This window comes from Psittacula echo (assembly GCF_963264785.1).
Source record: "Psittacula echo genome assembly, chromosome: 7".
Taxonomy (NCBI): domain Eukaryota; kingdom Metazoa; phylum Chordata; class Aves; order Psittaciformes; family Psittacidae; genus Psittacula; species Psittacula echo.
The window spans coordinates 482,046-497,251 of record NC_137740.1 but is presented as its reverse complement, the minus strand read 5'-3'; the positions used below and the strand labels follow the sequence as shown (position 1 = coordinate 497,251).

Genomic DNA, 15,206 nt, shown 5'->3' with positions numbered 1-15,206 from the left:
TGAAAAGTGTCTTGCCTAGTGCATGGTCACACAGAATCTCTAAATGATCTCTGTTTATTACTAGAAGCTGCTAGTACATCAGTTTGCAAAGTGAAGAAACAATCTATTCCTACAGCATCTACCCTGGTGTCCCCCGGAAATAAGAGTTAATGATGTGGGGAGGTTGCTGCCTGGTTCAGCTCTCCAAGGAGGCAATTAGATTGGACCTGACCAGAGATTTCTGTTTGTCTGGGGTTTTTTTTTGGTCAAAACTGACACAGGTGAGGGTCTAGTCTGGACTTGTGGTGTTCCCTGGCTATAATTCTGACTCTGGATAACAGATCAGCACTAGCCTCACTCCTGATTACATTTATTAATAAATGTACCCATTGCCCTTGCTGACATTGGGTAACGCTGTCTGATTTCATGAGTTGGCTTTTTGGCCAGAAGTTGTTTTTTACACTTGCATTATAGTAACCATAATGACTTTCTGCATCCCTTCTATGACTACATATGGAGTTGAAGAATTGCTTAAAGTTTAGGCAAGCTGATCTTATTGTACTTCCACCTTTCCTTTATTAATTCTTTTTTGTAGGTACAGATAACTGTCATGAATAGCTTTCATTTCTGAAGAGATTGATGATTCTTGTCTTTCCCCCTGCCCCTGCCTATGAAATTTTACAGCTCAGCTCTGATGTATGTCATTGCCTTCTTGAACCCTGTATTTCCATCTTGCAATACACCACTCCTTAGGACATGCAAGGTTAGTGATGTAATAAGGATGGGTAGTCACATCGATGTACAAGGGTTGGTCTCTTCATAAAAGATGCTATTTCCAGAAATATTTGACACAAAAATCTGTGCTTTTGTCTCCCTTTTTCTTGTCTTGTTTTTAAATTAAGTTGCACTTAAAATCATTACTGATTCAGAAGTCTCAGTAGTCTCTGACACATAAACTTGATTCTCTTCTTAGTTCAGAATGGCAGCTGGTTTATGATGGACATATGTATTATTAAAGTGGAAGTTGCATGCCTTCTGCCTCCTGCTTTTTGTCCAGCCACCTGTGACCTGCTGTAATCACTGAGGTTGTCACCCCCGTTCTCTGCTAGTGACATGAATACCAAGTTAGAAGCTCCCCAAAGGCCACCACTCTGCTGGCCCTGTGCAGAAGTGCCCATAGCCAACCCTGGCTATGAGTTTACTGGATTCTGTACCGCTGATTTCACCGTAGCTTTCATCATTACAGTAACACACATTTAAAGTCCAAATATGCAGCTCCTCCACACGTACTCCCTAGACAGCTTCTGAGAAAAGTGTGTGCACCTGCAGCAGAGAAAGATTTGCAAGTCCAAATATTTAACCTCTGTCAGTTGCATTCTGTGTATTGCTGTTGTTGGCAGTTGACTCTGAACTCCTACTCATTCTACAATTGAAACCGAAGCCCTCAGACTTGCCACACGAGTCACCACCAGCATGACAAGCACGAGTTCTCAAAAATGAAACAAAAATTATCATTAGTTTAAACAAAGAGCAGAAAAATCCTGAACCGGTTGAGCGCACTCCAGAAAACCCAGTTCAGGTCTGCGTGGCTGAGTCTCCAGCACAGGGACATCTAGGGACAGAAAAAGATAGTACAAGATCAGTAACAAAGCACAGGCTGCGTCTAAGCTGTTTATCAATCGATTTACACTGGAGTGTATGTTTGCACACTTTAACTCTCCTGTTTCTTTTTAAAATGAAAACATACCAATCTGATAACTCTTTTTCACGTGTTCTTCAGTAGAACACGAGAGAACAAGGTACTGTAGTGGGTACCTACTGCAGTACTTTAACCTGGGTTTAATGCACAGTAATGGAATGCAATTCTAATATCCATTCCAGAGAGTGACCTCCTGTTGTCCTATGTAGCTGCCCGGTTTTGAGCAGAATAGTTTTTCCTTTAAGGTGTAAGAGGATGCCTTTTCAGTTATAGGTAAGGCTGTAACTAATGCTCACCCTATTAAGAAATGCTGAGTCCAGAACATGTTCGAAACCAGGTTCATTCATGCAGCCTCTCTGTCCCTGGTGGTTAAAAGAAACAGGAATGCTGCAGGTACTTACTGTGTGCTTTCATCAACCACCTAAATCTGGAAAAGCAGGTGTGTTTGGGATTGTGTCACTTAGAACAACACAATCCCACACGCTGGAGGTCCACATTTCTTACAAGACTACTGCTTTAAGATTATTTACAGATTTTTTTCCCAGTAGGTCTGGTAATTGTAATTAAATAAAAAAATAAAATAAAATTTAAAAAAAAGTAATAACTGCAACACAAATGTATGAGAGTTGGTTTTCCCTCCAGTGGGAGTTTACGCTATAAAATGCAGTTCAAAGAAAGCCTTACTGAGTCATTCTTAGCTCTTCCATATATGCTAAAATAACCCCCTACCAAACATTTTTTGCATTCTGTTTTAAAGAAATTACACATCATGAGCAGTCTCCAAAAGAAAAAAAACTTAATTTTGATCTGCATTTGCTCTCCAGCCTGGCAGTCATCATTATCTCCACCTGGCTCATTGTCAACACTTGGTTGTTCTCATTCTCTTTAGGGCTGGCAGTTTTATATTCGATCCTTGATCCTGATTTAGGCAAACTTAAACTCCCAGAATCAAATAGTTTAAAATCTGCTCTTTTGAGAAATGGATGCCAAAGAATTGAAACATAAAATAAAATTAATTTCTTAGCAGCGGAGCTTTTTCAATGTGTAACATCTTCCCTGGGTAGGTACACCAAACCCACCTGGTACAAGTCCATCCTCCTCCATGGCGTTCTCTCCTTCACATTCTCCTTGTGCGGCTCCTTCCTGAGAAGAGCAAAGTAAGTATTCCCAAGGAACCAGCTGAAATAAATATATCCCTGCTTATTTTTAGGTGTAGAAAGGGATACGGTGCTTTGCTCTCAGTTTATGGATGACTGTTTTGACTCAAGCAGAGATCCTTCTAAGGCAAGCAGAGCAACTGAGCTGGTTTACCAGTGTGTCCTCTAACCAACTAGCAGCAGAAGAAACTGCTCTGACCTAGAATGTACAATCTGTTTGATATTTCTAGGTGCAGGAGCATTTTGATGCAACCCAATACAGCTGTGCTGTAATGACAATCCAGCACTGGTGACTCTTGATGTGGATGGATGCCAGCAGCAACGTAGAGTGAAACCCCATTTAGCCTCTGGACTGATCTCTTGCAAAAAGCCTCTTCTTTGGTTCATTTGGCTTTTCCAATAGCTTTGTCTACATGTAACACTTGTTTTTACTATATTTGTTGTTTATGACAAAGCTGCCTCAATACCTTGCTTCTGGACTACCAAGAATTTGCTCTCATGCACTAAGCTGAAGCACCATGGCTGCTGCAGTCACACAGGAGACTTCTCCAGCTGACAGCAATTCCCACTGAGCTGTACTGCCACCAGCCAGCAGCAGTGGGACACTTACTGCTCTGCCAGCACACGACAGACCATTAGCAATGCTAAAACGAAGCTAACTTTGTATTGCACTGCTCTGCTGCAGCATTCAGCCTTCTTACTGACAGAAAGTTATTATGGTAAGCCAGAATATGAGGTGATTACAGAACATACAAATCCCAGCTTTTTCAGAGCTACTTTCCAAACTTTCCTGCATGAAGATGTTATTGAGTATTGTTGTTCCATACCTAATGCCTAGCATATCTGAGAAAAAAGTTTTCATCTTCTCCTACGCAGGCAGAATAAAGTGTAAGGTAAACAGAGCATGATTCTGTTGGTGGATACACAGGTGGTTTCACACTGCTCTGCTGTTTCTTAGCCCAGTCAGGATGCCGATGCAGACACCTTTATCTGGATGTGTTTTTTCTCAGTTGGTATTTTGATAGTTCAGGGGGGAGATGAAGAAGGTATGTGACATCTTCACTGTTTGAGAGAAGTGTTGGATATACCTTCTGAGACCGTGCTTAATTCTCTCATGCTTTTTAAGGCATTGTTACAAAACCACAGGCATCCAAAACACCAGAGTGTTCACAACAAAGGTAGTAACTCTCCTTCTGAGCTCATGCTTAGAAGCTCAGGGGCTTAATTCTTTGTTCTAAGCTGCTCCAATAATGTCCATATAGTTTCTAAGCATTTTACAAATAGAGCTCAGTGTGTAAGGACATCATCTGGAAGCACAGTACGTGCTCTTCCCCAGAGGTGCATCAAGGAGAGCACATACTTGTTAATATACCTGCGAGTCCAGCCAAGCCATACAGCTTCGGAGCAGTAAGGGTTGTAAGGTCAGGAGGTTTCAACTGAAAACTGGCTCTAGAATGAAAATCCATTCTTTGTCTGTTCAGAACATCCTGGATTTGAGGGATAAAGTGTCTGGCAGTTAGGTTTTTTGCTAGCAACATAAGTCTGTGCAGTGTACCCTCTATTTTCCAAATATACTCCCCTGAGATGAAAGGTATGACAGTGATTTTAGAATCAGTGCTGACGCCTGACCTGCTGTCTTGCTGTCATCAAATGAGGTGATACAACATAAGTTGTCTCAGCTTTAGCATCCTTCTCTCACCAGGCTGCTGGAGCATCACAGTACCTTCGCCCAGACTGCCTCTCCTTCCCTTCTCGTTAGAAACTCTAGATGATCTGATGAGGACACCCATAGTCAGTCCACTGATATGAGAGGTACTTTCAGCATGAGAGAATGGCAGCTTACTTCAGGAAGAGGACTAGGGCTAGGGGAGAAAAATAATACTCCCTAAGCTATGTCTGGCACTGCCTGCAGACCAGTCACACCCCATGGGCTTCCCCTGCAAGTATCCTGGTCAGCAAACGTTCTGCTCTATCAGTTTGAAAGGCTTGAACTCAGCAAAGCAAACAGTGAAAAAAAAATCTGTATAGAGCAACCTTGATAAAGTGGCTCAAAACAGAACAAAACTAATATGGAAACAATACTACTGCAAGAAAAAGGCCTCCCCTCCAAATCCCAAAAAATCCACTTTAAACACTGCACTATAAAGATGCACATTTTCCTGCTCCCATTCATTTTCCTTCTCATTTTATATTAATGGAAATGTGCAGAAGGTTTTGGTGACTTCTCTGTTTGCAAAAAAGCAACTTCTGGGAACTTGCTTTTGAAGCACCCAACAGAACAAAGGCTTTGCCTCTTTGTGTTGTGCTACCTGCTCCAGCACAGCTGTGCTCCCATGGTGACTGCTCTGATCTCAGTACATAATGTTCTTATGTGGAAGCAATTATTCATGCAGATATTAAGATGACAAAAAGCTTACCAGCACATCACTGTTGTAAGAGGGTATTTACATCCTCAGAAGGGACTGTACCAGGATGTACCCGCAAACAGGAATTGACCATTGTAAAATCTATCATCAGGGAAAAAAAAAATTCAGGGTACAGCTCAGACCAGTCTTTCTTCAAAAAAATGCTTTAAAAAATCAACATTTTATATATGTGTGTTTTCTCTTTCCATTTGGTTTGTGCTTTAAAGCATGCTCACTTCATCTGTTCCCCACAGCTGTGCAGCCCTTAGGCTAGAAAAAAAAATAAGGCAGTAAGAACTGACTCTTGAAGTGCGATGTGAGAGCCATGAGCTCTACAGCCTCTGATCATCACCAGGGGCAGCAGCACCGGTGGCCTCACCACAATCAAGTGTTTGACTCTCCATCCATCATTTGTCTCCCTTCCAGTGCTCATCTTTGCTCTTCTCCTCTCGCTAATTTCTCTTTTCCCCACACAAACGAAGAAGCAGCAAGGAACAGAAACCCTGCGAAAAGACCTCGCACCTTCCTGCTCTGCCTGAAACCTGCACATTCCTCCCCTCGCACAACTCTCCCCACCCTGCTCACAGAGAGCTTTTCCCTGCTGGGCACACACAGAGCTCTGCATCAGCTCTTGCCGACATCTCTGGCCTGCGGGTTTTCCGTTTGTGATTGTTTGTCTCTTAAAGCCCCCCTCCATCCCACCAGGATTCCCCCCCTCCCCCCCCCAGTGATATCCTACAACAGCAGCCATCATAAACTGCACCACAGTGTTACTTCCCAAGCTGACCTCACGGGAGAAAGCTGTCTCCTACTCCAGACCTCCTGCAAATAAAGTTCATTGCCGAAACACAGGGAGCTTAGAACAAGTAACAGGGCACCAGTAGATAAAAGTTACACATTTCCTTGTCTTAAAAATAAGGTATTGCATTTGAAAGGCAGCTACACCATTTACACCATTGAAAAAATCACACAAGGAAATGCTTGGGTTTTTATATGAGCTAGCAGGTTATCTGAGAAAGCTAACTGTAAATGTATCATTTAAATAGGATGTAAACTGTAATTCACTGAACGCAGGAACAACTGACAACCACGTTTTTTACTACTTTCAGAAACGATCAGCAGAAATACTGTCATTCCTGTAACATGGATACGGGCACATACCCAAAATACGATTTTAAAACACAAAAAAATACATGTGTGTATGTTGTGCACAGTTTAATTCACAGAAGCGTTACCTTTCAACACACATCTGATCTTCAGTGTCTCTGCAGGAATTTGTACAGGCATCTTGGCAGTGGGCGAGGATGCTAAAACATTCTGCACATTGAGTTACGTGTTTCTGGTCATGACATAAGTTCAGGCAGAGTGGTCACCACTGGTCACAAAAGCCACCAAATATTAAACTCAAACATATAACATTGACTTGTTAAAGCTCCAGTGACCCCAATGTTAGACTGTGATTAATCATGAGTTAACCATACCAATGTGATGATGCTGTTCAAGTACTTCGTATTGCTGTAAGGAACTGGAACGCACAAACTAAAAAAACAAAGAAAAGAAATAAAACCAAACTACAAACCCCACTTTTGACATGATCATTTGGAGCAGTATGTGAGCACACAGCCTTCTCCTGAGACCACACTGATTCCTTTCCAAACTTGGGCTCTTTCAGACTCCAGAATGAAAATATCTCACCAGACAACCAACAGAAATGAAAACTTGGGACTTAATGAAATGAAAGTTGATTCAAGACAGGAAATTGAGTTGGTCAGATGTGCTGAAAGTGACGGCAACCAGAAACTACATTCTGAAGCTCTGTATAAAACAATCCCTTCCTTTCCCTCCCCAAGCCATCTGCAGATGAGCGGATCTGCAGAGCAGCATGCCAGGTCCCAGGAGAAAATGCACCAACAGTAACGTTCATGTGCAAAGTGAAGCAGCAAGGACACAGCCAGCAGTACACATCAAACACCGCACACACAAGCAGAAACATCTTCATCCTGTATTTATGGCCAGGGTCTGTTTCACTAGCGCAGGTCAGTTACCTCATAGCTTCCTTCTTCAGACAGGCCGCACCACTGCTCTGTCCCAGCACCACTGCAGCACCATTTGGGATGCAAGGTGTCCTCTCCTCCCCAGAACTCATCTGGGGCTGGATTAAAGGTTCTATGGCATGCAGCCAAGCGTTAGATTTAAAAGTAATAGGGATGGCAGGAAAACCATGTGAGATATAAAACACATCAGTCTGAAAACATATTTAAAAGGAGGCAAGAAAGGAATTTTGCTAGTAAGCCTGATGTTCTGAAGAACAATATAATGAATAGCAGCAGTCAGCTCCAACAGGCCATGTGTGTTAAGAGCAGGTACTGATGTAGCTTAAAAAAATAATCCACATTTAATTAAAATAACTATGTACATATGATACACATAGTAAAGGTTCTCTATGCTCCAAAATCCCCTTACAATAACTTCTATATTACAAATGTCTCTTCCAGTGTCCGGGTACACAATGACAGATTTGGAAGGGCCACACATCATCCCCTGAATTCAACCCCTGATACTAGGCTTTAACACGGGCAGTGCTTTGCTATTACTGTTGTTTATTGCCATGATCAGGACTGAGCTTTCCAGTGGTGCCCTACAGAACAAAAGCACGCAGGCAGCGTCTGCCAAATCTGTGCCTGATCAAATGTGAAAAAAAAGAAGACAAAAGTGCTTTCATGAAATGTGCTGTAGAACTGCAGCGCCTTTTAGCTCTTCCAAGCGACAGTTCTCTGCCAGACTTCTGCCCCTTCCTGGTGGCATGGCCTCAATCAGCCTCACCTTAAAACAAGACCAGTATCCCTCTGAAGATCCCATTTACCATTCACCTTCCAGTGTTTAGTTTGAACCAGCCTTGCTCGCATCTAAACCCTCCAGGCTGAGCCCTTTTGCCCGGCCGACAGGGGCAGCATCAGCCTTTCTGTGCTGGGACAAGAACATTACCTGCAGGTTTCACTGCAGCCACTGCCGGATGCCAGGAGCATCCTCAGGCAGGGCTCCCACACACGGAACAACTTACACTGCATGCCTTAGCTGTTGACCTCCAGCCCAAATACTCCCTTTGTCCTGCCTCCAAATAACCGCTCTGGTAATGCCTTTGCAGAGATGGATCTCCCTGCTCCTCTGCTGAGATCCATCCTCAGTGCTGAGAAGTTTTTGCACAGGTTTGGTTGGTGGTTGTTGTTTGGTTGGTTTTGGGGTTCTGGGGGGTTGTTGGTTTGGTATGGTTTTTCCCCATCTGCCAGACCCACATGCTGCAGGCAGCTCCTGCTCTATTTCCCTACTTGTTACAGCAGGCCCTGGCCTCTAGCCTGCTACAGCTCCATCTGCGATTGCAACACCACCAGCGGCATGTCCCCTGCAAGAGAAGCATGTGAAGTCAGCCTGTGGTGTGCAACAGCAGCTCTGCTGAGCTCACGTTGAACACAAGGAGAGAAAGAGGTGAGTTTCCTAAACCCCAAAAGAGATTTCTACAGCCAGGCTGGACACAGGGGCTTGGAGCAAGCTGCTCTAGTGGAAGGTGTCCCTGCCCGTGGCAGGGGCTGGAACTGGAGGAGCTTTAAGGTCCCTTGAACACAAACCAGGCTGGGATTCTGTGAATGTGGCTGATTTCAGACACCCCTCGTTTGGCGTGAGGAGATCTCAAAACAGGTCCCCGCCCTCCCCCATGTTTTATTATTGCACTGTTCAAACAGACCCAGGCAGACCCGTGCCGACCCAGCCCTCTGCGCGTGGGACGACCAGGATCCTCCCGCTGGGGAGCGCCAGCGCTTCCCGCTGCGCCGCGGGGCCAGCCCCGTCCCCACACCGCAGAGCGGGGCCTTCACTGCGGGCACGGGCAGCGGCACCGAACCGCCCGGCCCGGCCCGGCTCTACCGACCTGACCCGCCCGCGCCCGCTCCGGCCCCTCCTCCTCCAGCCCGGTCCCCGGCAGCGCCCGCCCGCGGTTCCCCGCAGCACAGAGGGACGCGTGTTTATATCCAAACCTTTATTAGAACAATCCCCAAGAGCTGAAAACAGTGAACAACAAAGGGACACGCTCCTGTTAGCAAAGGTACTTGCAGCAGCGCAGGCCCGTTTCTCCACAGCAGAAGCAACAGCGTTTACAGCTCAAACTGTCGTGCTCGTGTCAGTTTGGTTTTGTCAAGGTGACGATTTAACAATCACATCAACGAGACAGTGACCTCCATCCCGCTTCTTAAACAGCCTTTTCCAAGATTTTACAAGCCGGTGTTTGAGAGAAATACATGTGGATGCTCTGCAGCAGAGTAACAGACAGTGTCAGTAGCACCAGTGTTACGGGAACAGGAATAAACAGTTCTCTTTCCAATTGGATCACAGCGCAGTACAAATTAACATCACCGCAAAATCATCACCTGTATCAAAAGTTTAAAAATTTAGCATAATTTATAAACATTTCTAGAATAGAAAATGGTCAGTCTCAACGTGGAGGATGGGCTTTATGCGTATGGCAAACAGACGCACCAGACGCACCAGCTTCTCCCCTCCTGCTCTCAGTACTCAAGCCCAGCTCTCCCCGCAGCAACAGGTACAATGGTATGGGCGCTGGAACCCAAAGCAGAACCGGTATTCCCAGCTCAGGAGTTCACCATGCCATAAATTAAAGCTATAAACGACTGTACTACTGAAACCAGAACATCTTGCATTGGTTTTATTGGATTATTTGACCATGGCCATGACGGGTTTCCTCCAGGACCACACAGTCCATGTCTTCACCACACTGCGGGAGCTGCATCCTGCAGCCAGACACAACCAACAGCTCTCCCACAGTTCGCTGAGTATCAGTTAACTGGAAATAAGGAGAGCACGCCCTTCCTTACCAATCCTTTGCTGTTCTGTAGTCTACATGGTGCGAATAAACTTCAGAATAGAAGCCAGGTGAAGTGACAGCCTGTAAGGCACTTTGAGACGACACGGCTGTCCAGGCTGAGCAAGAGGCCCAAAGGAGATAGACATTACACGTCACCCAGGAGAGCCAGGCTGTTCTTCCCCATCACTCCTCTGACAACCGCTTGCAGAAGAACACTTACTGACTGTCCAGAACCAGCTTGACACTGCACCTGCCAAAATCTTTTTCCTGTTCTACAGCAGAACATGCAACTTTACAGTATCGCATCCTTCTAAACAGTAGTGTCCAAGAGATCATTCGGCATCCTTGAGACACCCGAGAATCCGCTGCTGCATACTATTTGTTAAAAAACACCTCAGCATAAGAAATGATGCCATCTTTCTCATTTCTTTGTTTTGTTTCTGGGGTTACTTTTTTTCTGTTTTTTCCCCTTTTTTACAAAATTTGAAGGCTTGACATTAAACCTTTGGTATAAAACGTGTAAATGAAAGCCATCCATTAACACATCCTAGGGAGGCACAATGAACCCAACCAGAACTAAACCAAACATGACTGCAGGGATGTGATAGCAGGTGCTTTCTACTGTCTCTTGGTTTCTATGTTCTGCTTGCTCGTGGGGTCCATAAATGGGGCTTTCTGCCTTCTCAAAGCTTCTCCCGGGGCCAGGAAGGACCAGGACCTGCCAGGCCCTTTGCCAGCAGCAGCACAATGGGCTTCTGCCACGCGTTTGGTCCCAGCATCACCTCTCCTGCACTGTCAGCACCAGACGCCCACCAGCGTGTGCCACGCCTGCCACGTGTGTCACATCTGCCACATGTGCCACGGGGCTGTGCCTCATGGGATAGGTGGACACATCGTCACCAACTACCATGGGCTCAGAGCAAAGCACACAGGACATAATTCACTGTGTTACAGACACAGTTACTACAGATTCCACTCTCTGAAGTGAGGGATGGAATTTTCAATTTTACACTAAATAAAGCAACAAAGGACATGTCCAGATCCATGAACGTCACCACTAGGACCTCCTCTGTGGTGCAAGCCTGCAGACTCTGGCACACAGGATGAGCTAGGAACCATTATAAGTTAGTCTTAAAATATTTTATGTCATTCTTTCCCAAGTAACTACTTGCATTAATTTCTACTTAATTCATTAATAACAATTTATTTTTTTAAAGCCAATCTTAGTATTAAATCATTCTGATTTATTTATTGAATCTAGTGATTACAAAATCTACATGGTATTGCTCTGTATTGTCACAGTTCTCATAATTATATCATTAAGAAAATGGCTTTTAAGTTTTCTCAGAAATGATGATCACATTCTAAATAATTTCACAAAATAGTGAGTGAAGCAAATTTATACATATATATATTTACTGTATATAAATAATAATACAATTTAAAACTTTCACTTTTAGAAATTCCTTTAGTAAATGCATAGGCTTGTTACAAAAGTCTTCTAGTCAAATGACTGTCTACTATGTCTATTATGGTTTATTCCTAATAAACTCTATGGTTACATTCATATGATAAAAAACCACACTGTGTTCAGAAACACACTTTTTCGGCTGAGCTCCCAGTAAGACACTCAAGTCCAATAGAAATATAGATTCCTTAATGCAAACTAACCACACAGTGCTATTGGAAAAATAAAATTCAAAGTAAAGGTTTAGCAGATGGGCTGTGATCAGACCAGCCGCTCCTTCAGCCACAGAATGGTGACACAGACCCCAGAAGGCTACTGACTGCATTCTTGGAAGAGATTAGAATGATGAGGGAGGTGTTGGATATTCAACACCATGCACATAAGAAGAAAGGAATGATGATGATGATGCAAAACTTCATAGTTGGAAGCCTGTGTTTTTCTGAAGGCAGGTTCCTCAGCCCTTTCCAAAAGTCAGGTTTACTCTAGGCTACTGTCAGCTATCTAAGAGGGGTTCTCAAAAATCTCAAGGTGCCCACAACCAGTGGTTCCATTTAAAACTTTACACCTTTACATTACTTGAATCCTAAACCAGACCCCTCATTTCTGCTCCAGGGAAAGTGCTGCAGTGCCAACCCAATCACAGGGAATGCACGTGAGTAGTACCCTGTGCTTGAACATCAGCTCACCAGGTTTTGAGACCCTACTGTGCCTGTGACAGCAGCACAGGGGTGGTACCCACCATGCATCAGCAAGACCCCAGACCGGCAACATCAGGGACAGTATTTCTGCCTCTGTAGTGCTTAGTTATCATGAACTGGAGCCATGAGTTGTTAGAGAGCAAAATCACTTTGGGATGTGGATCATCAGGAAATTTTCCCCAGAAATTTGCATTCCAATCATCTGGAAAAGAATTTGCCTTTCCCTTTGTGACACCAACTGACTCCTGGTGCTAGGAAAGTATGTCAAGTGCTGAACTCCTGTAAGAGGTCTGGCAGAGGCATGGCACATGCCACCTGCAAGCAGACAGTAATGGAATATCTTACCCACTATGGTGGAATCCATGAAAACTAGGGGCAGGATCAGCATGGCTGGGTCCTTGGGCACCCATGAGACCAATAAATTAAAACCTTTTCAGCTCAGCTCATGGCAGTAAAGGACTTGAGAAGCACTCCAGTGTAAGACTTCTTCCATGAGCAGAGCTGCTACTAACCCCAGTGACACTTCTACTAATGGGAGGGTCATTAAATGGAACAGAATATTAATGTGCTTTCTACCAATGGATTTTGTTCTAATGACCGGGCAAATTTAATAATCAAAAAGCAAACTAAATCTTTTGGAGCATGTTTCAGTATCTAAATAATTCATGCTGCATCATGAGAAGAATCGAGTTCAATGTGTTAACACATTTCTGTGTGAGCACCTGAGAGCCCAGAGACCTGCTGAAGGAGCAGGCCTGGTGGCCCTCAGGACACGCACGGTCACTGCAATGTCTTATTAAGGAGCCTTTCTGTGCTAGGCAGTGGCAACAGAATTCCTTGCACAACTGCAGCCAAGGCTTTCTTCCAAGTTAAAAAAGACTGCATTTGGTTTTCCTTTCAGTGCAACTCAGCTCCTCATAACGCAGAACACAATCAGAGAGGGGGATGTTAAGTGCATCTCTCTCACACATCAGCTAAAAATGATACATTCACCATCTTGTACCAGATGAAACTTCTTTTGTGAAACCACAAATCCAGTGCAGTGGGATCTCCTCTTGATTATATCATCTTTCAAGCACAACTCACAGAAAACCTCACTTTAAGCAGGACCAGGTATAGTCTCCTCTGACCACCTTCTTTGGGACCTGCAGGGTACCATCATTTCATAAAAGACGCAGATGTGGATGTGATTAAAATATCACTACGTTTTTCAGTGTAGGGAATCATTAATGCATGTATAATCACAGTTTAAATAGCTGTGAACCAGCTTGTACAAAAAAATACAATCATAGCACCATATTTACAAATTTAGTACCATCTCCTAGGTAACTAGAGAGTCTCAAACAATCTTTTATGGCTGATTAGGTTATGTTAGTGCTTTCAAAAAATTGCCTGAATTTCTTTTACAAATATACACTTACAAAAAGAAATGTTATCAAAACTGCTGTCATCTAAGGCAGCAACTTGTGTTACAAAAGTTATTAAAACATCAGTATAGACTTAAAAAAGCTTCAAATTTACATTTTCCTTTTCATAGGCACTCTATAAACTAAAACGTGGCCTGTTTTCACAGCTGTTAGTTTAAGCACTTAAACTAGTTAAATGTTACCAATGTTGCTCAGTTTTTTTAGATATAAGCAAAAGGAAAAAAGAATCACCCATTAACCAGAAGCATCATTTACAGTTTTTACTTTTGCCTACTTTATACAAGTTTTGCTTAAAAGTGACACTGTCTTGATGTTGCAGTTTAGTGTATGTTATCCCACTGCCTTCTTAGGGCTTAGCTCCTTCTTCCCTAGAATTCGATGAAGGCTAGCTGACATGAAGTAGGGTTTTGCTGTAGATCCATCATTTCTTTCCAGGTCTTCACCTGAATTTACACATCAAAAGCAGCCAGAAGAGCAAACAGCAGTTCAACCACACACACATCCAGAATTGAAGAAAAGAGAAAGCAGAAGAAGACCCAATATTAAAACCAGTCTCAGTCAAGGCAGTTCAGCTGTACTGTTAAGTTGCCAAAGGACACTAACAAATTTCTATTCGCTAAAACCAGAAGAGGTTTTACACAAAGCAGAGATGCAAACATCTAGCCATTTTTAAATGACGGCAATATTGCAGTTTATTCCCCAGGTCTTTGGTTTGGCTTGAATGTTTCTGAGAATTCCCACCTATACTGCCTGGCATTTCTTGCTTGAAATTTTGCCCCAACGAGAGCTGACGATCTAAGCACTTCTTAAAACTGGACCCTTTTTCACTACCTAAGATAAAGTTCTTCTGAAAACCTGATGCCACAAGTGCACAATATTCTATATGATCTCCGGCTATCCATTACTGAATTACTGCATGTGAAGCAAACCAGAACATGAATTTTAAATAATGAGGCAGACATACTGCTTTTTTTCTTCCAGGGAAAGGGAAGAAGGCCGTGACTAAACTGGGTTCAGCCCGGTGTTTGTGCCATGCAGTAGTCACAGACCAGTGAACTATTTCACACTGATGAGCAATCTGGAGGGAGTGTGCAGGGAAGCACAGTCATTGCAAGTGCAACCTTGCTGAGGCCAGAGATAGAGCACTACATATAAGGGCTAGCCAAAGAGGTTAGAGGAAGCAAATCTTCAGTTATCTCCAAGGCAGTATATACCCTGTGGCTTTGGAATGAATTAAAAAGAAAACTGCTAATATTTGGGTGCACCAACAAACTTTCTACATTTAATTAGTTTGATCAATTTCCATTTCACTCTACATAACAGCAGTAACTTATGGAGTGTTATTAGTGCTATGTCTGCCTGTGATTATGTTTGTTTAGAACCAAAGTCCATAACTCAAGATAAATACCTCTCAACTAGACATTAACTTTCAGTTTTCTGACTGATTTTGTTCCTGTGATTCTTTGGCCACCCAGTATTTCCAGAATCACTGCTAACCTT

At 43.5% G+C, this 15,206-nt stretch overlaps 1 protein-coding gene across 1 annotated transcript in view; it reads right to left on the bottom strand.

The window, feature by feature from the left end:
- Nucleotides 1–14,036: 14,036 nt before the first annotated feature.
- SLC44A5 (solute carrier family 44 member 5) overlaps nt 14,037–15,206 on the bottom strand; it is a gene marked incomplete at both ends in the record, with an annotated part of 94,168 nt that continues 92,998 nt past the window's right edge. Inside the window, one exon of the mRNA XM_080624062.1 lies at nt 14,037–14,149. Within this exon, the coding sequence (XP_080480188.1) occupies nt 14,037–14,149 (113 nt within the window). The remainder of the gene's footprint in view (nt 14,150–15,206) is intronic.